We start from the raw sequence: 27324 nt of genomic DNA, 5'->3' as shown, positions 1-27324 counted from the left end.
ATCTTGGAAGGCAGAAGATACAGAAGCTTGAACACATGCACCAATAGGTTCCAGAACAGCTTCTTCCCTGCCATTATTAGAGAGATGAATGGACTCTCTAACTTCAAATAATGTTGACCTTGCTAATGTTGATCATGTTTTGCGTACCTTCTTTATTCCTCACTCTGTCTAAGTGCCCTATGATCTCTCTGTCCTAGTTTGCTATGATCTGCCTGTACTGCTCGCAAAACAAAGCTTTTCACTGTACTTAGGTACATGTGGCAACAATAAATCAAATCAAACATTATATCCTTTCAAATGCAGCAACAGCTGTCAATATCATCATATCTTTGCTCAATGTAAAATAATCCAGAATGTCAGACTGTCTAAATGAATGCACTTAAAATTGTAGGTGTTTAAGGAGTATCTTCTGGCACAAGGGAAATTGAAGTGCTAGGGAGGAGAATTATAGCCACAAGGGAGAGGAAGGACAGAGGGGGAAGCTCAATGTTTTCCCAAGTGGCCAGGAGAAGCAGTAGAAAAATTTGCACCACTCCCTGTCCATTAAAGAATCTGTCAAATATATATCTACCTAGACCTCTACTTAATCTGGAAAACAATGTTGATTCCTCAGTTAGGTATTAACATTAGCCGAACCCCAAAAAGTTAATGAAAGCCCAATCTTTGAACAAAGGTGGCAGGGGCTTGGTTTAGGGTTAAAGTTAGGAATTCTTGTTGGATTTGGTTTAAAATTGAGGCCGTGCAGACTGGACTGGGAAAGATTTTGGTGATTTACCCAGCATTTTGTGGTTGCTCCAGCAGTTTTCTGCTGATTGGAAGTCAGACATTGACAATTTGCCAAAACAACAATATTATCCTTTAGTCAAAGCTAAATACTGAGGATGCTGGAAAACTGAAATCATCACAGAGAATGCTGTAGGAGCTCAGCAGGTCTGTCAGCATCTGTGGAGAAAAAAACAGAGTTAATGTTTTGACTTTTCTTCAGAACTTATTACCCTTTACATTATTTGTCAATGTCAACTTCCCCACTCCCCAACCAAATTTAGTGAAATCACTTATTATTGCATAAATTTCCAAATTTGCAAGACAGTTCAGTTAAAAGCAAAATTCTGTGTATGCTGGAAACATGAAAGAAGAAAAAGCTGCTAGATCTGCTGAGTTTCTCCAGCACTTTCTGTTTCTATTACAAAAGAGCCATCTGATTTCTGAATTAGATCATGATTAAGGGTTGCAAGGAAACAGAGAGAGATGTATCTGCTGAGAGAGTGGAAATATTATTTGAATTTGAGAAAATAAGAACTAGATAATTCAGCATAAGGACATAAATAATCCATTTCTGGTTTTACGCTTTACCATGTTCTTATCTTTACTGCTAAGACCTGGTGTCTGTTGTATAATTTTCATTGACCCATTTATTATAAGCGAGTTCATCGGTTGAGGGAGATACAACTGCCATAAATTGCAGAGATCAATTCATTTGAATAGAGAACAAACTTAGATTCAGCCCAGATACACCCACTGTATTGAATCAGTTTGGAGATCACCAGCAGCTAGACTATTCTGTAGAAAACAAGAGATTTGGATGGATAGTTTTATCTGTCAACCGAGTTGAAATAATATGACTGCAGTTTGATTTGGATCTTGAAATTCTTGGTGACAATAAATATAAATGTCATATCCTCCACTTCTTGGTACAAGTACAGATTCTCAAATGCTGAGCCTGTAGTGCCCTCCAGTGTCATATTTTGTCTCTGCATTGAATATCAAATATTTCTTCTTCCTAGCTGTTTCTCGAAACGTTTTCATTACTTATTATTAGGCCCATCTAATTTAAGTTACTTTTGTAATGACCTCTTGAATTTCTATTATAATCATGAACAAAATATGGCATTATATTCCTAGATTTCATAACATAGTTTCAACATTGCTTTAAAAACATCTTAGAATCTGTACTTAATCAACAATAAGCTGAGTGGTGTCTTTATTCATTATTCCCTCCTTCAGGTGCGTTTCTGATTCCCTACCTGATGATGTTGGCTTTTGCTGGAGTTCCCATTTTCTTTCTGGAAACAGCACTTGGCCAATTTGCCAGTCAAGGCCCTATATCAGTGTGGAAAGCTATTCCTGCCTTACAAGGTACAGCATTGAAACTCATACATTCCTTCTGATTCTGATTTTGTTAAAATAAAATGCCTTATTGCATATTACATTATCTCGTTTCTCATTCTGTTTGTAGGATGTGGACTCGCTATGTTAATCATCTCGGTTCTGATTGCTGTGTACTACAACATCATCATATGCTACACTCTCTTCTACCTTTTTGCATCGTGCATACCTGTCCTTCCCTGGGCATCCTGTGAAAATAGATGGAACACTGCAAACTGTAGAGACAAGCACAAGCTGTTATTGGGTAACCACTGCAGAACCTATTCTTTGGACTCACCCAATCTTCTTGCCTACTGGAAGAGGTTTTTTTCTTTAAAAAGACATGCGCTTGCTTTACAGGGATCACCATGGATACCTGTGCAACATAAAAATACCTTAAAACTACAAGCAGTCTTGTAAAATGCCACCAGGGACCACAGCATCTTCCAAAATGTTAAGCCTTAGTTGCTTTTATTTACTTTTAATTTCCATCCATCTTTGCTGACTAGTGGAAATCGGAAAGGAGGTTACTGCTAGTCATTTTACTGCTGCTGTTATAATAATTTGGATTGCAGTGTGATTTTAAATACATTGTTGCCTTCACTCATGTAGGACCATGTTACCTTATTGGAGGGTCAATAAATTCAAGTAACTGCAGTGATCTTGAAGAGATGTAGCTTGTGAATGGGTCTTCGGGCTTATCACTAATGATTTTGAGTTATTGAAAAAGTAAGATGGTCAAATGAATTAACAGGGTAAATGGAGGCCAGTTGGCCCATCAAATCTGTGCTGGCTTTCTGCAAGAGCTGTCCCTTGTCAATCCTCTGCCTTTTCACCAAAGTCTCACAAGATATTTATTTCCAAATCTTTACTCGATCCCATCCAAACGATTTTGTGGATTTTACTTCTGGACTATCGTTTCCGTCAGAACATTACTTGTGCAAAACATTCTTCTAATCACCCCCACTTTTCTTTGACACTTGTTAATTTGTGTCTAAAGATAACGCTAACTGAAGAAAGTAACTGTACAGAGGTACTGTCAGCAATAAATTTTCATCATTACGGACCAATGTCAGAATCTTTTACTTTTAAAGGTATTCATTCTACAGAGCTCTCCTGAGCCAATGATCCCAGTAACCTTAGCATGGATGTAATTAGTAATGCCAGCCAGGAAGGCCCACATTGATTTGGTGCCAACAGGCTACCTCAGTGGCAACTTCTTTTCTTTTTTTCAGTCGGTGTCAGAAATTTATCTGCTCCAATTTATCATGTTCTGCCTATTGACTATAAACTGACTTAAGCTTAGCCCAGATACATTGAAAACGATGGAACAAGCTCGTAATGCATGTTAAGGAATTGCCTTCAAATGTATAATGGTTCATATTTCTCTACAATGCTCAATAATTGTTATTGTTTACAATATCCTAAAAATGCAAGTGAGAAATATACCGTTTTCAGTGTTTGCATACGTCTGTGGGATCATAGGCCTGTTTAAATAATTTTTTGAGTGTCAACATTATGTTTGTGTATAATTGAATTTTATTACTTTTTTAACATAAACTTCTATAAATAACCCTCCAATAAGGTTAAGCACCTTCATTTTCCTTCATTTTGTTTGCTACAGATGCCCTAATTTCACTTCCAGTGGCTCAGAGGGTGGAGATTTGTTTCCCAAACCAATGCTAAATTTGTTCTTAATCAACTGCGGATACAGTTGCACGATAGCCAACAAATCACCATTTGATTGATCTCTCTATGTTCTCAAAACAATGGTTCAGAACAGGGCATAACCAAGAATTCATCCTCGTCATTTCAAAATGCCTATATGGCTTCCTTGAGAATAGAACTTTCGACTGCCACACTTACTCCCACCCATTCAGCTCAAACATATTTAGATTTGTGGCAATGTTTGTGAGAATAGCATAAGTACACTCTCAGTGCCACTGTGAGCAGCTTGCTAAATTAAAACACCCCACTCATTAATGATATTACTGAGATGTACCATTATGATCCCAGGAGAGCTGGACCAATATACAATTGCAGTTAATGATTTTAAAGGGTCAGTAATGAAATGTAATAAACTGTCATCATACAAATTAGTTCAATTTTTGCCTTGCATAAAAATGCAGATAATATGATTGTAAAAAATATTAGTTGACTGAATATTTCAATGAGCATGGAAGTTTCAGGCAAGTATAAAGAAAGTTGCTTGCCCTCTGTAAGCCAATTCAAATTTGCAATCATGATTTCACTAAGGACAACAACACTGTCAAATATCAGAGACTCCAAAATCAGCAAAAGGCCAAAAACAGGTATCAAGGTGTATCATCTCACTTCCTTGGTTACATAGGCACAGCTTTTGCTGTACTGGTGAAATGGTTGGTGTTCACTATTGTTACTCCTCTGAAACTCCAGCTTCTCAAGTGTCTGCATGTGCAGTTAAAGGTGGAAATCCAGGAGTTATCAGTAATTTTATGTTTCTCTGTAGGGAGTGCTGCTGAATTCTCAATAAGTTGCAATCAAATAGGAATTTCCAAACTAATGAGAAATTGCTCTATTTCACTATTAGCCTTGCTGTACAAACCCTTGAAAAAGATCATATCCTGTTTAATGAAGTGTTCTTGGATTGTTAGTGGCACACTACAATTGTGATTACCCCTGAACAGCCTTACCATCTCTTAAAGAAAACTTACGAAATATATGTGGAATGTCAAAAAATGCCACAATGTTAAAAAAGATATTGGGAAAATGTTCTGTTTCAATGATATTTCGGATTCTAAATGACCCATTCAATTTCTTGACTCTCTGTAATTAAAAGTAAGGAATAGTCAGAGCATTTTATCTCTTAGTTTATTTTCTGTGAGATTCCTTTAGTGTGATTGGCTGTTTATCATATTTGATGACATCACTGTTGCTGGATACCTGGAGATCCGCTTAATGTGCTCCCAGGTTAAAACTATTGCTGAGAAAGAGTCAATCCACGTCAATGAGATTGCTGGATCTTTGTGGACAGATTCCATCCATTTCAGCAGTCAGTGCAGTTGCTTCGTTATCGACTGAGATTCGGAGCCCATACATTTGTACAATTGTTAGAAATGTACCTTTTTTCTTTATGGCAGAATTTGAACCATTGAATTAGATTGCCTCTGTTCTATAATAATTCTGTACCTTCAGATTTTTTTTAAATGCACAGCTTGAACTGCGCTTAAAGAATATGATTACCAATGTGCCACCAAGTTATATCAGTAATAATGTAACAGAAAAGTCAATACGTCAATTGCCACCGTATTGATGCCTAATAAGCTGCCATACCAATGGTACCATTGACTATTGGAGTAAATTGACACACTCCGAATGGGAAGCCATGCTTAGAGAAAGAATGTGTCAGAAAATTGGCAGTGATGTGCTGCAGTATATTTATATTTTGATTGCTGTGATGAACATGTAACCTCTTCCAATCTCTGAAGGCCTTTAAAGGCAAACCAAATAAGGATAACGTTACTTCAGCTCAGGGGAATGACTTTGAATCCAGCCAAGGCTGACAAGATGAAATATTTATCTACCAGATGGTAGGGTCTTGAGTGGAATTAATCTCAATAATCTTAATTTAGCTCCTAATGCATTTGTTCTGACCCTAATATGATAGAAATGTATAGTTTGCTGACAGGTCCTGGGGAGGGGGAGATTGAGGAGCAATCTACTTACATTGGCCCAGAGGATGTGGTTTTCATTCGTTTGAATTACTGCTCATTGTTGGAACAAAGTAAAGGAGGTTTTAACCTTGTGTCTGATCCCAGCCCTTCCTGAGTTGGACATTCCTGCGCTTTAAACTAAGGGGTGGACTAAGCTAATCAGAAAGATTTAGCAAAACTAGACCTTCATTTAATGTTCCTGCAGTTTCCGATACCCAGACTGAAATCTTAATGATGCATCTCATTAATTTATTCACAGAAACAAAATCTTAAAGAATAGGAAAATGAAGGCTGCTAACTTTGGAAAGTCACAGTGTAATATAAAAGTATTATGGGTTAAACCTAACAGCTGGCAGATAACAGCAGACAGTAATGCATTCCACGTTCTCACTACTCATCTGCAAAAAAAAATGCTTTAAGATCAAAGGTAATGCAGAATGACTTTGGTATTGATTTTAATGCATATTTGCATACATAGAAATTTTAATGCTTGTGTACATTTTTTAATGCATGCATCATGCTGTGCCTGTGCTTTATTGCATATTAACATAACTGACACATGTCAGCTTTACAAAATCTGCTATTTTAATCTGCAATTCGCCTTATCTCATGATTGCACCTCTAATATGAGAAATGCAGCACTGTGTGATTATATTATTTTAATAATGCAAAGTGTATTAGCCTTGAGTCAGTAATGGCACTGTTAGTTCAAAGCTCACTCGGGAAACTGAGCACAGAATTCTAGGCTGATGCTCCAGTCCAGTATTGAGGGATTGCTGCGCTGTTGGAAGTGCCATCTTTTCAATGGAACATTAAAACAAGACCATGGCTGCCTTTTTCAGGTCGATACAATGTTTCCCATAGCACTTTTCAGAGGGGGTCTGGAGAGAATTTCTCATTATTGTGAGCAGCGTTTACCCCTCAGCAATTAAATTAAAACATGATGTGGAGGAGCGGGTGTTGAACCGGGGTAAACAAGGTTAAAAATCACACAGCTGATGAAGGAGCAGCTAGTGCTTCCACGTAAACCTGTTGGACTATAACCTGGTGTTGTGTGATTTTTAACTAAATTAAAATAGGTTGTTCTGGCCATTTCTACAATGCAGTTTCTTGGATTCTGCTGCATGCAAATTGGGAACAGCACAGGAGTAACAATACTATAAAAAATAGTGAACTGATTGAAAACTACTTTGAGACTTTTTGAGATTGTAAATGGTGCTACATAAATGCAAATATTTCTTTGATTCAACAGCTTCTATTTTTGAACAGTTTGTATCATACTTGTGAACTCTAAGGAAAAGGACTAATTATTAGGGGTGTTAAAGTTGTTCCTAGATTATTGAAACGAAAGATAACTGAGAGGTTGGATTAAACCAGGATGTTCCATTTATTTCAGGGATTTTGATTTTGGTGATTCCATTAACCTGTAATTAATATCACTTTCATATGTGAATGTACTAACTTGCTATGTAATATTAGCAATATGAATGTACACGCACTAAGTAGGCTAGCATCTAATTCATATTTCCAGACAGTAGTTTAAATGAGTTGCTGGATCCGTTAAAGAGATCTGCAGAGAAACAGTTTCAGTACAAGTGTGTTAATCCATCATGTCTACATTGTACCAGTAATTTCCATCTTCTGGAGTATATTACGGGTAAATGATCTGATTTCAATCCAGAAAAAATGGTTTTAAGAAAAAGGTATGAACAGAATACGAAGCCACTTATACATAACACATTGGTTAACATACTGCTTGACATGGATTTTTCTAAACTGTGCTACATAGTAAATGCTGCATTATAGTATTTTGTGTTGCTACACTATAGACACAATTTTATATAGAATAGATTTAACTGTGTTACACAATACACATCATGTTGCTACTTGGTATCAATCACGCTGTGCCATACAATTTTCACCACATTATATTTTGCTGTGCATGCACTGCATAACACCATTCACCACAATATATTATCTATTATAGACTGGTCCAAGATATTTAACACAACGTGTTACATGGTGTTTAACACACAATGTACACGTATCATATGTATAACATGGCATGTATGACGTGTTTATTACATAATTTGTTTCAAGATACAAAACACACTGTTCCAGCGTATGGACAAAACTCTACTACAATTATATACAAAATCAAGTTACACTGAACATATTATATATGTCAAAATTATGCAGATTATTGAAATCTGTCTTAATACCAGAGAGTGCTGGAGAAACTCAGCAGAATCTGTTGTTTGGATGTCAAAAGTCATATTAGACTTGAAAAATTAACTTTGTTTCTCTTCCCATGTGACACTCTTGACAGATTCTGTTGAGTTTCTCCGGCCCTTCCTGGGTTTGTTCTGCTACAATGTATGTATAAATTCAATATGAAACTGTGCTGTACAACACAAAGCATGCTGTGCTGTACCATATCTTCTGTGGCATGTTACACAGTTCACACCAAAATTGTGAGTGTTTCCGGGTGTTAATACGTATGGAAACTGCTCATCATGTGTGAGGGCTTGTGAATCAAATGACCATAGAATGCACTAATTAAGGTTAAATGTTTGCTTTATGTGGTGAGCATATGTTATCACCTTTTGGATGCACTCACTTGTTTAAGCTTGTACATTTATGCTTAAAATCTCCATGGATCCATAAGGACAGGGAACACAATTTAGATAATTGTCTGTGTTTCAACATTCAGTGCAATCAAAGCTGATCTATAACCTAACCTCTCCAAGTTGCTTTTTCCCCATTTTTCCTCTTACCTTTGGTTTTCAAATTTCTTTCCAACCTCTGATTTAATTGCTGTTTGTGGAAGAGATCTCTAAATGTGTACCACCCATTGCACATCGAAGTGTTTCCTAATTTCTTTTCTGGTTCAAAATTGCAAACTGCATCCCCTCGTCCTAAACTCCCTGAACAGTGGATAAAAAGTTTGTCTGCTCTCCTTAATTTCTTGAGAATGTTGATCAATAATCATTTAACCGTCTGTGTTCTGGGGTTACAAGATTATTCGAGAATTCCGGCAAAAAATAACATTTTGTTGAACTTCATGAATGTGCAAGTAGTTCAAATGGCTAAGTTTGTCCTTCTTAGCTATCACCGATCACTTGTATGCTTCCCATTTAATATCAGCCTACTTGTAGATTTAATTTTCAACATCAGTTGTGGTTGCACAGTCAGGCTTAGGACCCCTGTTGAGAATCCATCATTCATGATCCAGCCTACCTGACCAAGTCATCACTTTGAAATTCAGCAGATCAGTGTAGTGTCATTGAATAAGTAGTAACCAAGTCTGCTACAGACTGACAAATGGGTTCCAATTTCCAAACACCCATTTCGTCACCTTGGAATAAACCTAACTCAAAAGAAATCCTACCGACCTATCCTTTTACCCACAAAGAACAGAAATAGTAATACAGGGTTGAGCTTGTGCTTGATAAATATTCTGCAGTGGCCTAGACTGCAGAAAATCTCACAATGAAGTATGTGAGGGCATTGTTGTTGATCGCTTTCCAATAGCATCTTCATTTTACCATTCCCCATCAGGGAGAGCTGTAACAGAGCTTCACAAGCAGCCCCTTACCTGTCAACAAACTCTTCAAAGTAGACAAAAAGATCTGGGTAACATTTGCATATTTGGCCTCTGGTTAATATTGTCACTTTAGTGTTATATCCTTATCAATTTTTCTGAATTCATGTAACGTTCCTCTGGTCTTTGACGTATCGGAAGGAGCTAAGTAAGCCAGTTTTCTACAATGCACCCTTGTGTGTATTGATAGTGCAATAGATTGGGCTCTGCATCATCAAAAGATAAATGCAGGCACTCGTTTAAATGATGTTGTCAAAAGACATGCATGCCATGAGTTGAGTAATAGTTTTATGTTGGCTTAAAACTTCTTTTCTTGGAACCATTACCCTTATTCTCTCAAATCCAATTCACTTATTCAAAGCTTTTGCATGAAAATGGGGGGAATCTTTTTGTTCCATGTCTTGCAACTCTGCTACATAAAGGGATCTATTTGGGTATGTATCATATTTGCCTCCAGCTGAACTGGCATGAAAACCTTGGTGACAAAAGATCAGAGCAATCTGATGGTCTTGAAGGACTACACTAAAATTAGCATAACAAAGAAATGCGTACAGATTCAATTGGGGGAAAATACCTGGCTATCTTCAAACTGTTACTTTCAAGCACTTTCTTGAACTGTATGATGCTGTAACATGGCAACCAGGGATATTTGTGGTATCCAAAAGGTCAATAATAAGGACACTATTCAGGATGTCAAACGCCAGATAAATCCATCAAAGGCATAACACAATCTGTGAAAACAAATGTCACAATTCTTTTCAAAATGATTGCCATTTCATGATATCATTTTTGACATTGTCCAACGCATCATTGATGAAAGCACCAAACCAAACAATGGACAAACTAATTTCATTCCTCTTTTGTGAAATATGTTCAGTGCATCTCTAACAATTCTTACGTGGGTCTTGGAGATGGAGCACATTATCTGAATCCAATTCAAGATTAGACCATTCAAACTCATATCTCACCACTTCTCCATAAGGCAAGTAAGAAAGTGGGTTAAGCGATTGGGGAAAGGACTGTAAGTGGGCATTCTGTCGATATTTCTGTAGTCTAGGATAAAAGCACAGCTTGACCCTTATGAAAAGGAAAGAAGTCTGTTCTTTTTTGATGATATGGTGACTTCAATTATCCATTGAAACTCCGTTTATGGGCACTATATGCTGTGGAGAGGTAGGTCCAACTGCAATGTGCCATGCAATAAACATCACACTGTGTCATTCCATACATATGCATGAGTAATATGGAAAACATGATTTTGTTAATAACTTGAGCAACCCTTATATCAATGCATACAATTTAACATTATTTCAGAATAACTCCGAAGTTATACCTCAGTGCGTTAATCAAAAGAAATCCTTTGATCAATAAATATTCTCTAGAAGCATTTCCTGTCTTCAGTGTCAGAGCTTTGTGAAATATTGAAGGCTCAAGATGTTAACTTAAATATTTGCAGATGACATGGAAAGTCAATAAAATTAGTGGACAGAATCAATCATAACATTTACACATTAACATGACTTCTCTTGTTCCAACAGATTCCTGCATAATTGGAGATATGAACAGTGTGCAGATTAAAAACTCGACATTTTGCCTTTCTGCTTTTTCCAATGTCACCATGGTGAATTACACCCAGCCAATAAACAAAACCTTTGTCAGCGGCAGTGAAGAATACTTCAAGTAAGGGGGGCACTTAATGTGAACACTATAATTTATTTTTAAATTGAGAAATGCAACAATATCGAGGCAGGGAGGAAAGCAGAAAGACGATCTCATCTGGGCTCCCATTCTCAGTATTTGTGAGGTTATCTGAACAACCGTACAAACAGAAACCTGGGAAACAGCAAACCGATGATGCTAATGTTTGCTGAAGAGTGATGTGTGGCACAAAGTCAAAAGTAGCAAGAGGAAAATGGAGAGGTGTTTCATTACAAAGATCCCCCACATAATAATAATTGCGTGACTATTTTTGATTCTGGCAATGCGACCACTGTTATACTCATATTGGAAACTTGCTGAAAGAAAGTGAACATATTTGATATTTCAGTCATCTGTATGTCTCCTATCATCAGATTGATTCTTAATTGGAGAAACTTATATGAAATGAAAGCTTAAAGCTGAAAGGATCAAGGGATAGAACTGAATAGCTAAGTAACATGTGCATACTTCATTATATCTACAGTATAAAATCATAGGGACAGACAAATACTGTGTGCTATTGCATAAAACAGGTGAAATGAATTGGCAGTCAGTTATCTACCTGTGCTGAAAATGTGTTGCTGGTTAAAGCACAGCAGGTTAGGCAGCATCCAAGGAACAGGAAATTCAACGTTTCGTGCCAGAGCCCTTCATCAGGCTCTGGCCCGAAACGTCGAATTTCCTGTTCCTTGGATGCTGCCTAACCTGCTGTGCTTTAACCAGCAACACATTTTCAGCTCTGATCTCCAGCATCTGCAGACCTCACTTTTTACTCAGTTATCTATCTGTGCCAATATTTATATCCATTCAACGTAAAATAAAAATGGGGGGAGATGAGAAAATGGCAGCTCAGGCATTACCACCCACTTTAGATAATCACACATCAAGAATTACCCTTGGTCTCTGTATGCATTCACATCTTGCTAAATTATGCAGTAATTTCCTGATTGCTATCATCTCTTCACAGGTACTTTGTGTTAAAGATTTCTGATGGGATTGAATACCCTGGGGAAATAAGGTGGGAGCTAGCAATGACTCTGTTGTTGGCCTGGATAATTGTTTATCTATCCCTGGCAAAAGGAATAAAATCATCAGGAAAGGTGGGTCATGTTATCCTTTCATTTAGCACTTTACCATCCTGTAACTTTACAGCTGTGATTGGCTCCATTTGTTGACTGGAAGTAAACAAATATAATTTCTGCCCTTTATTCACAGGTTGTCTACTTCACAGCCACCTTCCCCTATGTTGTCCTTGTCATCCTTCTAATCCGAGGGATCACTTTGCCGGGTGCTGGAGATGGAATCTGGTACTTCATTACGCCCAACTGGGATAAGCTTAAGGATGCTAAGGTGTGAAACTAATAATAATGGTGAACTGTAAAAGAGCGCAGGAGGCCAGAATGCATGGTTTCACCAATAGTTAACTGGAATAGATGAATCAGACGAGCAAGTCCTCTTTATTCCTTTGCTCTCATGCTCCTTCACAAACCTTTTCCTTTGGATTGCTGTAGGCCTGGGGTTGGAGGATCCGCTCCAAGCGTTGACTATGTGAAACATCAGGAAAGAAACAATTGTTAAATAATTCTTTCATACAGTGCAGATATAAATATTCTGTTGTAAACAAGTAAATATAGTGAGCAAAGAGATATGGAGAAGAAATAGCATTTAAAAGAAAGTGACTTGAATAATACATTAGAAAAGACCTGTTATATTGCTAGTACAATTTACAATACTATTGCAATCATCACATGAAATATCGAAATATATAGTGGATGACACTCTCTTTGATTTGATTTGATTGGATTTATTTATTGTCACGTGGACCTATGTACAGTGAAAAGCTTTGTTTGTGAGCAGTACAGGCAGATCATATTAAGCAAGGACATAAAGATCATAGGGTGAAAGAAAATTTAGATAGGTTATGTCTAACAGGACGTGTGCTAGTAATTGAAGTGTAAAAGTGTAGAACGGTTATAAGCAATGTTAGGGTTAGATCTGCTATAGGAAGCTTATAAGGAGTTGTGCAGGGTCAGCACCACCTTGAATAGATGTTGCAAATTGTGGTGCTTCTGTGGAATGGACAAAATTTCTGTGTTTGTCCCATTGTTTTTAACTCTTCCCCCATCGGTATCCTCAATCTTCACTTAGTCCCACTTGACTGCCATACCCCTCTTGCACCTATACAACATTTTGCTTTGGTGCCCTTTAAAGCCACTGTGTACATTTGTCTTCCTCATCCAGGCATCTCGTCCATCACTTGTTAGCGATGCCCACTTCCCACGGTAAAATTTAAAATATGACATAAACGTTGACCTTGCCTAAAAACAAAACAGTTGGGGAATACAGGCCAGAGCCAATTTTTATCTGTTCACTGACGTGGTGAACCAGGTTTTATTGTTACTATTACTAAAAGACTTATTCACAGTGTAAATGCATGTAAAGGCATGTTGGTGTCACTTTATCTGCTCATGGAGTTCCTGGACTGTGTCACGCCTCATTGGGTAATGCACTAGAAATCAAGCCCTGTGACTTCCAGAACCATCACAATATCATATTAAAGTACACAAAGTCCCCAGTTTACCTTTCTGATAGATCCAGCCCATGAGAAAACCCAGACCAGGCCTCTATACTTAACAGGAATTACTATTTATTACAAATTTATAGATTGCAATGACAGATACATAGATATGAATTGTCAACATTTAATTCTATGAGTTAAAATGCTAATCCATTTCTAAAACCCCAGCGCAGACAGACAAGAAAATAATGGTGTTATTGAAGGCGGGAAGAATACACTGGAGAAAATGTTCTATGGCATCAATCATACAGTCATAGAGATGTACAGCACAGGAACAGACCTATTGGTCCAACTTGTCCATGCCATCAAGATATCCTAAATTAATCTAGTCCCATTTGCCAGCACTTGGTCCATATCCCTCTAAACCCATCTTATTCATATACCCATTCCAGTTGCCTTTTAAATGTTATAATTGGACTAGCCTCCATCACTTCCTCTGGCAGCTCATTGCATGAACACACCACCCTCTGTGTGAAAATGTTGCCCATTAGGTGCCTTTGAAATCTTACATTTCTCATCTTAAACCTATGCCCTCTGGTTTTTGACCCTGGATAAAATACCTTGTCTATTTACCCTATCCAAGCCCCTCATGATTTTATAAACTTCTATAAGGTCACCCCTCAGCCTTCGACACTCCTGGGCAGACAGGCCCAGCCCATTCAGCCTCTCCCTATAGCTCAAACCCTCCAACTCTGGCAAGGTCCTGGTTAATCTTTTCGGAATCCTTTCAAGTTTCACAACATTCTTCCTATCAAAGGGAGACCAGAAGAGTCCTCAGGGTCTGACGGGAATTCCCTTAGTTACCCAAGTCCTTCACTTCTCTGATTTTTTTCCTTCAGGCTCTTTCACTTCTTCACAAGGCTCACAGAATTAAGTTTCCAACTTAGCAGTTAAAACTCAGAGCTTACAGCAAGTGGTAGGATAAAATAAATCAACTTTCTTTAATGGTGATTGCTTTACGAGAGAGAGTGAGAGACAGAGAGAGAGAGAGAGAGATGAGAGAGGGAGAGAGAGAGAGAGAGTGAGCTTGAGAGAGACCATCTCCTCTTCCACAGGTCCTAGAACTTCTTCCTATATCGCTTACACCCACAAGCTGTTCAGCTACCCAGGAACCAGTCAGAGAATTGCCACCATGGTGATGATCTTCAGCACTCACAACTCCTCACAATTTCATAGTTACTTGTTGCTGTGGAAACATTATCTCACTATGTGCCTGTCTGTATATCACAATATATGTTTTTGTATGTGTCACTGATTTATGGTTTGCTTCACTATGAATAATATGTTGATATCTTGTTGGGTAACCTGTGACCTATTCTGAATTTGATATGTTTACCTCTCCCCATGAATGACTAAAGTCTAGGTTTCTTTCAAAACTCCTTTATTTAAAGTGCACGCTACACTTTCAGGTAAGTCCATCTCTGTCCAGTACAAAGTGTTCTATCTCTTCTCTCAGTCTTTGCACAGGAATGTTGATATCACTGTCTATAGTCGCTTACTGTACAGTCAGTTTGAACAGGAATATCTGTGTATTCAACAAAATATGTAACACAGATGCTACCAGACCTGCTGAATTTCAACAGCAATTTCTGTTTTTCTTTCATATTTCCAGCATCTGCAGTCCTTATATATTCCTGGTTGCACATTCCTTTCAGTGTGATTATCTGAATATGTGTTCTCAGTCTGGGTTATCTCTCAAGAGAATTTGGTTTGAAAAAATATGACCATGCTCCTTTAGATATTTATGAAAATAAAAATTGCAACAAATGCACTTATAATTTCCTGCAGTATGGCTTCATTAGTTCATATGCATGTGTACCACAAGCATGTTCCAGTTCGGAATAGTTTCCCAAAGTCCTTTAATTTAATTAAAGTGTAGTTTTTAAATTTGTTGTTTGGATGTGAGCATCATTGGCATGTCATATGATGATATTTTCATTACTCATGTTGAACTTCCCTTGAGTTGTCCGCATATGGTGAATGTGGTGAAGATACTCCCGTAGTGATGTTAGGAAGATTCCAGGCGAAAATAGAAATTGCTGGAAAAGCTCAGCAGGTATGGCAGCATCTGTGGAGAGAAATCCGAGTTAATGTTTTGGGTCAAGTGACCCTTCCTCAGAACAGAGTTCTACAAAAGACTTGTAAGGATGGGCAGGCTGTGCAGGAGACACCTGCGGTCATCCCCCTCTCAAACAGATCTACTGTGTCGGACACTTCTGGGGGGATTAGGCTTCTCAGGGGAAAGTTGCAGCAGCCAAGTTTGTGACATCACCCCAGTATAGAGGGAAGGAGAAATGCTGGGAGAGACTTAGTGACAGAGGACTTGATTGTAAGGGGAGCCGACAGGCAGTGCAGTGACAGCAAACAAAACTCTCGAATGGTTTATTGCCTCCGGGGTGCTTGGGTTGGGCGTGAGTCAGAAAGACTGCAGGGCATTCTGAAGGGGGATAGTGATCAAACAGTACTTGTGAAGCATGTTCACAACATTGATATACAATGATGAACATTTTAAAAAAAAATGAGGCTCTGCAATAGGAATTTAGAGAATTAGGTCACATGTTAAAGAGGAAGATTACTAAGATTGTAACTTCTGGATGATTTCCAGTGCTGTGTACAACAATGTATAGGAATAGGAAGATGGGTCAGATGAGCAAGTGGCTAAAGGGGTGGTGTAGAAGGGAGGGCTTTTGATTTTTGGATAATGTGGTGTAGTTGGGACCTGTACATGCTGGGTCCAATGTCCTTGTTGGGTGGTTTGCTCATGCTGTTGGGAGGGTTTTAAGCTAATTTGGCAATGATATGGGGCACAGAGTAGGTATAAAATCTGGAACAAGGTCCAATTAAATATAGAAGGAATGCCAGATCTGTCCAGTTGGCGGAGAAGGTAAGGCAGGCTAAGACACATGCGAGTCCATACAATTAAATTATGTCCACTTTAATACAAGGAGCTTGACTGGTACAGCAGATGAGCATAAAGCATTGATCAGCACAAAGAGGTATAGAGTCATACAGCACGGAAACAAACCCTTTGGTAGAACTTGTTCCTGCTGATCAGATATCCAAAATTAATCTAGGTCCATTTGCTAGCACAGGCCCATATCCCTGTAAAACCCTCCTCTTCATATACCCATCTAGATGCCTTTTAAATATTGCAATTGTGCCCACCCCCACCATCTCCTCTGGCAGCTGATTCCATACATGCATCATTCTCCGTGTGAAGACATTACCCTTCAGGTCAAATTAAATTCTTTGCCCTCTCACCTTAAACCTTTGCTCTCTAGTTTTGGACTCCCCCACCCTTGGAAAAAGACCTAAGCTATTCACCCTATCTATGCCGTTCATGATTTTATGGGCCTCTGTAAGGTCATCGCTCAGCCTTTGATGCTCCAGGTAAAAAATCCCAGTATATTCAGTCTCTTCCCTGTAATTCCGGCAACATGCTTGTAAATCTTTTCTGAACCCTTTCAAGTTAAACGTAATCTTTCCCATAAAAGGGAGACCAGAAATGAACACAGTTCAATGGCCTCGCTAATGCACTGCTCAGCCACAACATGACACCCCAACAGTCAGAAGGAGATAGAACCCACATAGACAGTCGCCCGAGGCTGGAATCGAACCCGGGTCCCTGGCGCTGTGAGGCAGCAGTGCTAACCAGTGTGCTACCATGCCACCCATATGGATGCTTATCTTCATTAGCTAATGAAGGGCTGTAATGTCGATTTTCCTGCTCCTCTGATGCTGTTTGACCTGCTGTGCTTTTCCAGCACCACACTCTTGACACAAAATATAGCAGCAAGGAAGTGGTGTCACAACTTTATAACACATTGATTAGGCCAAAGATGGAACACTGTGTGCAGTTCAGGTTGCCACACTATCAGAAGGACACGATTGCACAGGAGAGAGTGCACAGGTGATACACCAGGATGTTGCCTGAGGTGGAAAGTTATGAAGAGAGACTGGATAGGCTGACTTTATATTCTTTGAAACAGAGGTAGCTGATGGGGGAGGATCTGATTGAGTTAGGCAAAATAATAAGAGGCATAGACAGAGTAGATCATTAGAATCCCTTCCCCGTGGCAGATGTATTGAAGAGCAGAGGGCAGAAGTTTAAGGTGAAGAGTAAATGGCTGTCAGGAGATCTTTGAAAATTTTTTTTTCTTCCAGAGAATAGGGTAGAAATAGGGAATATGCTGCCTGAGAGGGTGATGGAGGAAGGTACTATCGCAATATTTTAAGAAGCATCTGGATGAGCCCTTAAAATGCCAGGGTGTAGTAGACTATGCACCAAATTCAGGTTAAATGGGATTAGTGCAGTTTGGTGTTGGTCAGCATAGATATGGTTGGCCAAAGGGTTGACTGTATGATTCAATACCTCTATGTTCTATATTACATCTGACTTGTGCATTGTGGATGGTGCATAGTCTCTGTAGAGTCAGGAGGAGACGATTTGCTCACACTCGAATTTCAGATTTATTGCAATAGCCCCAATATTTATGTGATTGATTCGGTTAGACTTTGGTCAATTTTGATAGAGGGTGTGGACTGTCATGTGATTGTAATGCTAATGTATTTGAGTGCTATTGCTGGACGTTATCTTTTCTGGAATGGTTACTGTCTGTTACATGAAAAATATTTTCTGCTTATCTTATCGCAAACAAGTTCTTGCTGCATGTGGACACGGTTTATTATCTGCTTTATCATCTGAGAAATTGTAAATGGGGCTGAAGGGATTCATCCACCAAAATCTTCACTTCCCACCTCATGATGGTGTGAAGACCATGGTCATATCAGATATGGAGGTCTGAAGTCTGGAAGTGGTTAAACATTCAGGTATATTTTTCAAAATAAGCCACAGCATGTTGAGTAAACCACCACATGGGGGCATCCTCAAATAGTTTTTATGAAGTGTCACATTTGATAGCTTCTGAATGGTCATGCACATATGAAAGAAATTCACCTTTCTTGTTTCATTTCAAAATAAAATAATAGGTTCTATGTGTCAACTGTTAAGTCTGTGAGTGATCTTAAACCTTGTGGGTGGCATGGTGGCACAGCACCAGAGACCCGGGTTCAATTCCTGCCTCAGGCGACTACCTGTGTGGAATTTGCACATTCTCCCCGTGTCTGTGCGGGTTTGCTCCAGTTTCCTCCCACAGTCCAAAGATGTGCGGGTCAGGTGAATTGGCCATGCTAAATTGCCCGTAGTGTTAGGTAAGGGGTAAATGTAGGGGTATGGGTGGGTTGTGCTTTGGTGGGTCGGTGTGGACTTGTTAGGCCGAAGGGCCTGTTTCCATATTGTAAATAATCTAATCTTGTTGAAAAGGTATGCATTTAAAAGAAAAATACATAGAAAATTGCATTCACAAAACTTGTTGGAATTGTATCTGTTTCAACTGATAAAGGGATTTCAGTCTTCCTCCCATAGTTCACTGATAACTGAGGGACAATAAGATTTTATAGTGGTTAGAATAAAAATAAGGTTTAAAAATTGGGGTCACCCATTTAAATTTTTTTCTCTCACAGAGGAGTTTGAGTCTTTGGAACTCTCTTCCTAAACAGATTGTGGAAACAGAATTCTTGATTATTTTTAAGGCAGAGGGGGAGAGTTTCTTGTTAAGCGAGGAGGTCAAAGGTTATCATACAGATGGGAATGTGGATTTGAGTTTACAATCAGATTTGACATGATTTTATTGAACAGGCAAGATGGATTGAATAGTGTCCTGCTCCCAATAAGTATATTTGCATTTACAAATTTCTGTTCATCACAAATACAAAAAAAAGCATCCAGCAATGTTTTCTGCTTGAGTTTTCAATTGCTACATAATATGACAACATGAGACTTACGCATATTAAGAGTCACTTTGATGAGGTAATCAGTTGAATAGGTGAGAGACAGACTTAATTGGCTTCTTTCAGATGGTTTATTTGCTCATTTACTTGCTGGTTTGTACCCAATTATTTGCGGATGACTTTGAATGATGTTTTCAAAAAATGGACTATCTCTTTATTTCATGGTCTCATAATGTTTTCAATGTCAGTTATAGTAGTGAAAGTACATTGAATTTTGCTTGAATTGTATGTCAGTTCTAACAACACTAAACCACTCCCACATCACTTCTATAAGTGGAATTATTGCGCCAAATTTGCAAACTCGAAAATCTTCCTTTCTCAAATACTTGCCAGTCCTCAGTAGAGTCATTGTCATAGAGTCATCGAGGTTTACAGCATGGAAACTGGCCCTTTGGCCCAACTTGTCCATGCCGACCAGTTTTCACAATTAGTCTAGTACCATTGCCTGCATTTGGTCCATATCCTTCCATACCTATCCCATCCATTCACCTGTCTAAATGTTTACTAACTGACAAAATTGTACTCTCCTCCACCACTACCTCTGGCAACCTGTTCTAGAAACTCACCACCCTCTCGTGAAAGAATTGCCCCTCTGGACCCTTTTGTATTTCTTCCCTATCACCTTAAACCTTTGCTCTCCAGTTTTAGACTCCCTTACCATGGGGAAAAACTGTTGGTTAGCCACTTTATCTGTGCCTCTCATGATTTTATAGGCCTCGATTAGGTCACCCCTCAGTCCCCCAAGCTCCAGGAGTAAAAGTCCCAGCCTGTCCAGCCTCTCCTTATAAATCAAACCTTCCAGTTCAGACAGCAACTAGTAAATCTTTTCTGTGCTCTTTCTAGTTTAATTATATCCTTTCTATAGTAGTGTGATCAGAACTGCATGCAGTACTCTAAAGGTGGCCTTACCAATGTCTTGTACAACTGCAAGAAGATATTCCACTTCCTATATTAAATGCTCTGACTGATAAAAACAAGCAAGAGAGCCTTCTTCATCACCCTGTCTACTCTGACCACACTTTCAAGGAGCTATGAACCTGCACCCCTAGACCTCTTTTTTCTATAACACTCCCCAGGACCCTCCCATTGACTAGGTAAGTTCTGCCCTGGTTTGATATATCAAAATGCAACATCTTACATCCATCTGCCATTCCTCAGCCCACTGGCCCAATTGATTGAGATCTTGCTGTATAACCTTCACAACTGTTTACTACATTATGCTACACTATATAAATAACTCACTTCTTTTCCTCTTCCCCTTCCCCTTTAATACTTGCAGTTATCCCTGCCCTGGTTGAATGTTGTTGCTTATCTTCCCATCTACAAGGTTCAGACTCTGAGGCAGCAGGCCCTGTAATTCTTTCCTTTGACAGATCATCTCGCCTAAATTCCTCAAATTGTAATCTGTTTATCATGATTCCCAAAATTAATCCAATTTTTTTTCATGTAACTCAGTGTTCAACTCATCTTCCTGTGAAGCACCCAGAGACATTTTACTACGCTAATGGCACTGTATAAATATAAGTTGTTTTCACATCAGCGCTGTATTGATAAAAGTTGTGGTTACATTGACACTATATAAATACAAGTTGTTGTTGCATTGACACTATATAAATATAAATTGCTGTTACATTGACACTATATAAATATAAGTTGCTGTTACATTGACAATATATAAATATAAGTTGTTGTTACATTGACACTATATAAATACAAGTTATTGTTGCATTGAAACTATATAAATACAAGTTGCTGTTACATTGACAATATATAAACACAAGTTGTTGTTTCATTGACACTATATAAATATAAGTTGTTGTTACATTGACATTATATAAATACAAGTTGTTGTTACATTGACACTATATAAATATAAATTGTTGTTACATTGACACTATATAAATACAAGTTGCTGTTACATTGACGCTATATAAATATAAGTTGTTGTTACATTGACACTATATAAATATAAATTGTTGTTACATTGACACTATATAAATACAAGTTGCTGTTACATTGACGCTATATAAATATAAGTTGTTGTTACATTGACACTATATAAATATAAGTTCCTGTTACCATGCAATCTTAATTTGATAAAAATCACAGCTCTGTCTCTGTCTGCTCTCATAGGTGTGGAAAGACGCAGCGACTCAAATTTTCTTTTCACTCTCAGCTGCCTGGGGAGGACTGATAACGCTATCTTCATACAACAAGTTCCACAATAACATTTACAGGTAGGCTGGAGGGGGTTCCATCTGCTCTCTCCTCACTGGGTGGGGATGTCAGTACCATCTTGTACGTGGGCAGTGAGCTTCTCATGACTGCTGTTCCTTTTCACTTTCCTCCAGGGACACTCTGTTAGTGACATGTGCCAATAGTGCCACAAGTGTCTTTGCAGGCTTCGTCATTTTCTCAGTCATCGGCTTCATGGCTAAGGAACTTAAAGTACCCATCACTGAGGTTGCAGATGAAGGTAATTTAAAAGTTAAATACTTCCAGTGCTTTGAAAATCATATACTTGTGTGCCAAACTTCCCACTTCCTGGAGACTTCCAGGACATTGCTGGGTATGGAAGGTATGAATTATAAAGGAAGGCTGAATAGGCTGGGACTTTTCTCACTGGAGCTAGGAAGTTGAGAGGACACCTTTAGACATTTGTAAAATCTTTAGGAGTATAATGGTAGGTGTCTTTTCTCTAGGATGGGCGAATTCAAGACTAGCGGACACATTTTTAAGGTGAGAGGAGAGAGATTTTAAAGTGACCTGGGGCAATTTGTTTACACAGAGAATGGTTTGCATGTGGAATGAACTTCCTGAGGAAGTGGTGGATGTGAGTACAATTATAATGTTTAAAAAGAAATTTGAAAAGGGAAGGTTTGAAGGGATATGGGCCAGAAGTCAGGCAAGTGGGGCTTGTTCTATTTGGGATTAGACTTGGCATGGACTGGTTGGACTGAAGGGTTTGTTTCCATGCTGGATGCCTCTATTACTGTCATGCATCCACGTGCTGAGATATAGGTTTAACGTGCCATAGTTAGCCCACCACAGTCAGAATCATAGAATCTCTACAGTGTGGAAGGAGGCCATTCAGCTCATTAAGTACACTCTGACTCTCCAGAGAGCAATCCACCCAATTTCTGCATTTCCCATGGCTAATCCACCTAACCAGCACACTCTTGGACACTATGGACAATTTAGCATGGCTAATTCACCTAATCTGCACATGATTGGACCATGGGAGGAATCCAGAGCACCTGGACAAAACCCATGCAGATCTGGGCAGAATGTGCAAACTCCACACAAACAGTTGCCCGAGGCTGAGATCAATCCTGGGTCCCTGGCGCTGTGAGGCAGCAATGCTATCTACTAAGCCACTGTACCATCTGGTTGTTGTACTGAAGGGGCCACTCATTTCATACCATTGTGACAGAAACATTCAGCAATTATTTGAGGGGCATCATGATTTACCCTAACATCCAGTATTACCTGATAATGAATTAGTGGCAATGTAACTGGACGAGCAACCCAGAGGCCAGGTAGTGTTCTGGGAACATGGGTTCAAATCCCACCCCTAGCAGCTGGTGGAACTGCAATTTAAGTAATAAATCTAGAATATGAAGCCACTCACAGTGACTAATCAAATACACATCTGGTTCAATAATGTCCGAGCATGAAAGAATGGCAGTCTTGTTACGGAGCAAGAGGACGGCAATTTGTCCATGTATCTGCGCCAATCTCCTGCCTTTTCCCCATATCCTAGTAACTATTTCCATCCACAAAAAAAATCATCCAATGCTTTTTTGAGTGTCCCAATCGAACCTGCCTCCACCACATTCCCAGACAGTGCATTCCAGACTATTTGCTGTGAATCGTTTTTTTTCTCACACCTCACCCTTGCTCTGTGTGCACATTGCTTTAAATCTATTCCTGCTCATTATTTTCTATTCTTTGTTTTTTTTTAATAAGTGCTTTTATGACTGCCACCCTTTCCCTATTTGGCCCACATGTCACTATCTGGGTGGCACAGTGGCACAGTGGTTAGCGCTGCTGCCTCACAGCGCCAGAGACCCAGGTTCAATTCCCGCCTCAGGCAACTGCCTGTGTGGAGTTTGCACATTCTCTGTGTGGGTTTGCTTTGGTTTCCTCCCATAGTTCAAAGATGTGGAGATTAAGTGAATTGACCATGCTAAATTGCCTGTAGTGTTAGGTGAAGGGGTAAATATAGGGGAATAGGTCTGGATGGATTGCTCTTTGGCGGGTCGGTGTGGACTTGTTGGGCCGAAGGGCCTGTTTCCACACTGTAAGTAAGTAAAGTAATCACTCCAGACCCACAGCGATGTTGTTGACTTTTAACTGCCCTCTGAAATGAACTGGCAAGCCCCTCAGTTCAAGGGAAATAAATGCTGTCATTTGCTAAATGAGGCCTACGTCCCATGAAAGAAAAAGATGTGCACAAACTCACATCCGAAACAACACATTGCCTGGTGCTGTGGTTATGTAGTCAGTCTGGTCATTTTTCGATGTTCATAATCATGGTAACTGAGCAGTTTAAATTCAGTTCACAAAATTAATCTGGAATGGAAAATTAACATCAGAACTGGTGATGGTTAAAACTATCAGCTTCCCAGTAAAATCAGCCATAGAATCCCTACATCACAGATGGAGGCCATTTGGCCCATCAGGTCTGCACCAACATGCTGAAGAACATCCCATCCTGACTCCGTAATCCTGCACTTTCCGTGGTTAATCCACCTAGCCAGCACGTCCCTGGACATTACAGGCAATTTAGCATTGCCAATACACCTAACCTGTGCACTTTTGGACTATGGGAGGAAAGCAGAGCACCTGGAGGAAACCCATGCAGACATGGGGAGAATATGCAAACTCCACACAGACAGTCACCCTGGAATTCAACTAGAGTCCCTGAATATCATATCACTGGGGATCCACCCGAGGTACACCATTGGACACTAGCCTCCAATCGCACAAACAGCCTTCTACCGCCACCCTCTGTCTCCTGCCACTAAAGTTGATTTGGTTGCGACTTGTCAAGTCACTAATTAATCCCACCTGTTCCCTGGTTATTCTGTTCCACTTGGAGAATATCTGGAGATTCTCACTTACCTTGCCTGTCAGTAGGTTTCCATGCCCCTGTGTTAGTTAGTCCCCTCCAAGTGAAGAATTTCCACCATATTGCAGTCTTAACTGGTCTGTCCCAGATCCTGCTATTATTTACCTTGAATGTGGAATAGACAGCGAGGGAAGCGTTCTGTTAATTGCCAACTTGTCATATATTTTGTGAATTTTCTAAATTTCACCGTGACCCTGTGCACTTTTGGACTATGGGAAGAAAGCAGAGCACCCAGAGGAAACCCATGCAGCCATGGGGAGAACATGCAAACTCCACACAGACAGTCACCCTGGAATTCAACTTGAGTCCCTGAATGTCATATCACTGGGGATCCTCACAGACTGGTGAAAAAACATCTTGATAGAGTATAATCCTGATATAATATATTACAGGAAATGTTCGAGATAGTGCCATCCATGACGAGAAACATCCTCTCAGCTTTTGCCCTGTCAAGCTCCTTAAGAATCCAATGTATTTTAATGAGATGCCCTCTCATTATTCTAAACTGCAGTGAGACTGTTCAGACTCTGTTGATCCCTCCATACTCGGGATCGTCTGAGTGAACCTTCTCGGAACTGCCATCAATGAAACAATGTCTTTCCTGAAATAAGGCGACCAAAACTGCTCATAAAACACCAGATGTGGTCGCACCAACACCTTGTACAGTTTCAGTAAGACCTCCCTACTCTTGTCCTCCAATCCACTTGAAATAAGAAACAACATTCCATTAACCTTTCTGATTTCCTGCTGCACCTGTGTCCTATCTTTCTGTGTTTCATGTTCAAGTACCGCCAAGTCCTTTTGTTTTGCAGCATTGTGAAGTTTTTCTCCTTTTAAGTAATCGTATGTTCTTTCGTTCTCCCTTCCAAGGTGAAGTACATCGCTGTGGGTCTGGAGTCACATGTAGGCCAGACCTAGTGAGGATGGAAGTTTCCTTTCCTAAAGAACATTCATGAACCAGATGGATTTCTACAACAATGCAAAGAAACACATACATTCAGATGCATATGCACACCAACATACTAACACACACAAGCACACATGTGTGGATGCATATGTGAACATGCAAACAGAAATGTGTGCAGATGCACAGATGCATGAACACCCATCCATTCTCACATTCCATAAAAACACACACACACACTCGCACACACATATGCATTCTCACACGCACATACACATACGCACTCGCACACATATGCATTCCCACACGCACATACGCATTCACACATGCACATACACACACACTTGAACACACATATACATTCACACATGCACATACACACACACACTCGCACACACACATACATTCACACACACACACTCGCACACACATATACATTCACACACACACTCGCATGCACATATGCATTCACGCACGTGCATACACACACACTCGCACACACATATACATTCACACACACACACTCGCACACACATACACACACTCGCGCACACATACATTCACACAACACACTTGCACACATATACGTACACACACACTCGCACACACATATACATTCACACACACACTCACACATATATATATATTTGCACGCACACATTCATACACACATATACATTCACACACACTCGCACACACATTTGCATTCACACACTCACATGCACACACACACTCGCACGCACACACACACACTCACACTTGTTTCTTTGAATAAAAACTGAGTAAAATGCTAAATATGGACAGCCTGAGGCAGTTGGCTCTACTGATTGCTGATCTGCTCTGGATTAGTGGTGCTGGAAGAGCACAGCAGTTCAGGCAGCATACGAGGAGCAGTAAAATCGACGTTTCAGACAAAAGCTCTTCATCAAGAATACAGGCAGAGAGCCTGAAGGGTGCCTGTATTCCTGATGAAGGGCTTTTGCCCGAAACGTCGATTTTGCTGCTCCTCGGATGCTGCCTGAACTGCTGTGCTTTTCCAGCACCACTAATCCAGAATCTGGTTTCCAGCATCTGCAGTCATTGTTTTAACCTGATTGCTGATCTGCATCATGTCTAAACGTTCAGTCATATTTAAGCAAAACTGTGATTGCAGGTTTCATTTCTGATGAGAGAGATGAGGTATTGCATTTTCATTCGCAAACGGAATCTTTTCTTTTAAGTGTGAACTTAATAAAGCTTTTAGATTCATATCAAAATGAACAATAGCCCAGTCAGGCATAACTCCACCTGACGGCCATCAGTGGCCCAATGTCAGAAGGATAGCTCAGGTTGGAAGAGGACACAAGGGTATGAGAGGAGTCTGTTTCAGTGAGTGGGGGAAAGTGTGTCACCGAGGCTAATTTTAACCAGTGCAACTTTTTTCTGTCCCAGGTCCTGGCATTGCATTTGTAGTGTATCCAGAAGCTCTAACCAGACTGCCACTATCACCATTCTGGGCTATCATTTTCTTTTTGATGCTTTTAACACTCGGATTGGACACAATGGTAAGTCACGATCCACTCAGAGCTGACCTGTCACTGTTGCGTTTTGCTAAGCTCTGTCTAAATGTTATTCTGTTTTCCCTGGGTCTAGGCTCATGTGTTGAAGGAAGACAGCATGAAATTCACTAACACTTTGCTCCCACAGCATCATTTAGGCAGATTCTTCTTATTATCTTTT

At 39.6% G+C, this 27324-nt stretch overlaps 1 protein-coding gene across 1 annotated transcript in view; it reads left to right on the top strand.

Annotated features, from left to right (window-relative positions):
• slc6a5 (solute carrier family 6 member 5) overlaps positions 1-27324 on the top strand; it is a 59653-nt gene that overhangs the window by 14456 nt on the left and 17873 nt on the right. The window contains exons 3-10 of the mRNA XM_060838671.1: positions 2005-2136; positions 2237-2410; positions 10980-11121; positions 12107-12239; positions 12355-12489; positions 21701-21804; positions 21919-22043; positions 27037-27149. Coding sequence (XP_060694654.1) covers positions 2005-2136; positions 2237-2410; positions 10980-11121; positions 12107-12239; positions 12355-12489; positions 21701-21804; positions 21919-22043; positions 27037-27149 — 1058 coding nt within the window. The remainder of the gene's footprint in view (positions 1-2004; positions 2137-2236; positions 2411-10979; positions 11122-12106; positions 12240-12354; positions 12490-21700; positions 21805-21918; positions 22044-27036; positions 27150-27324) is intronic.

This window comes from Hemiscyllium ocellatum, chromosome 18 (genome assembly GCF_020745735.1).
Source record: "Hemiscyllium ocellatum isolate sHemOce1 chromosome 18, sHemOce1.pat.X.cur, whole genome shotgun sequence".
Taxonomy (NCBI): Eukaryota; Metazoa; Chordata; class Chondrichthyes; order Orectolobiformes; family Hemiscylliidae; genus Hemiscyllium; species Hemiscyllium ocellatum.
The sequence above is the reverse complement of the archived record's forward strand: the minus strand, read 5'-3'. Positions and strand labels throughout refer to the sequence as shown.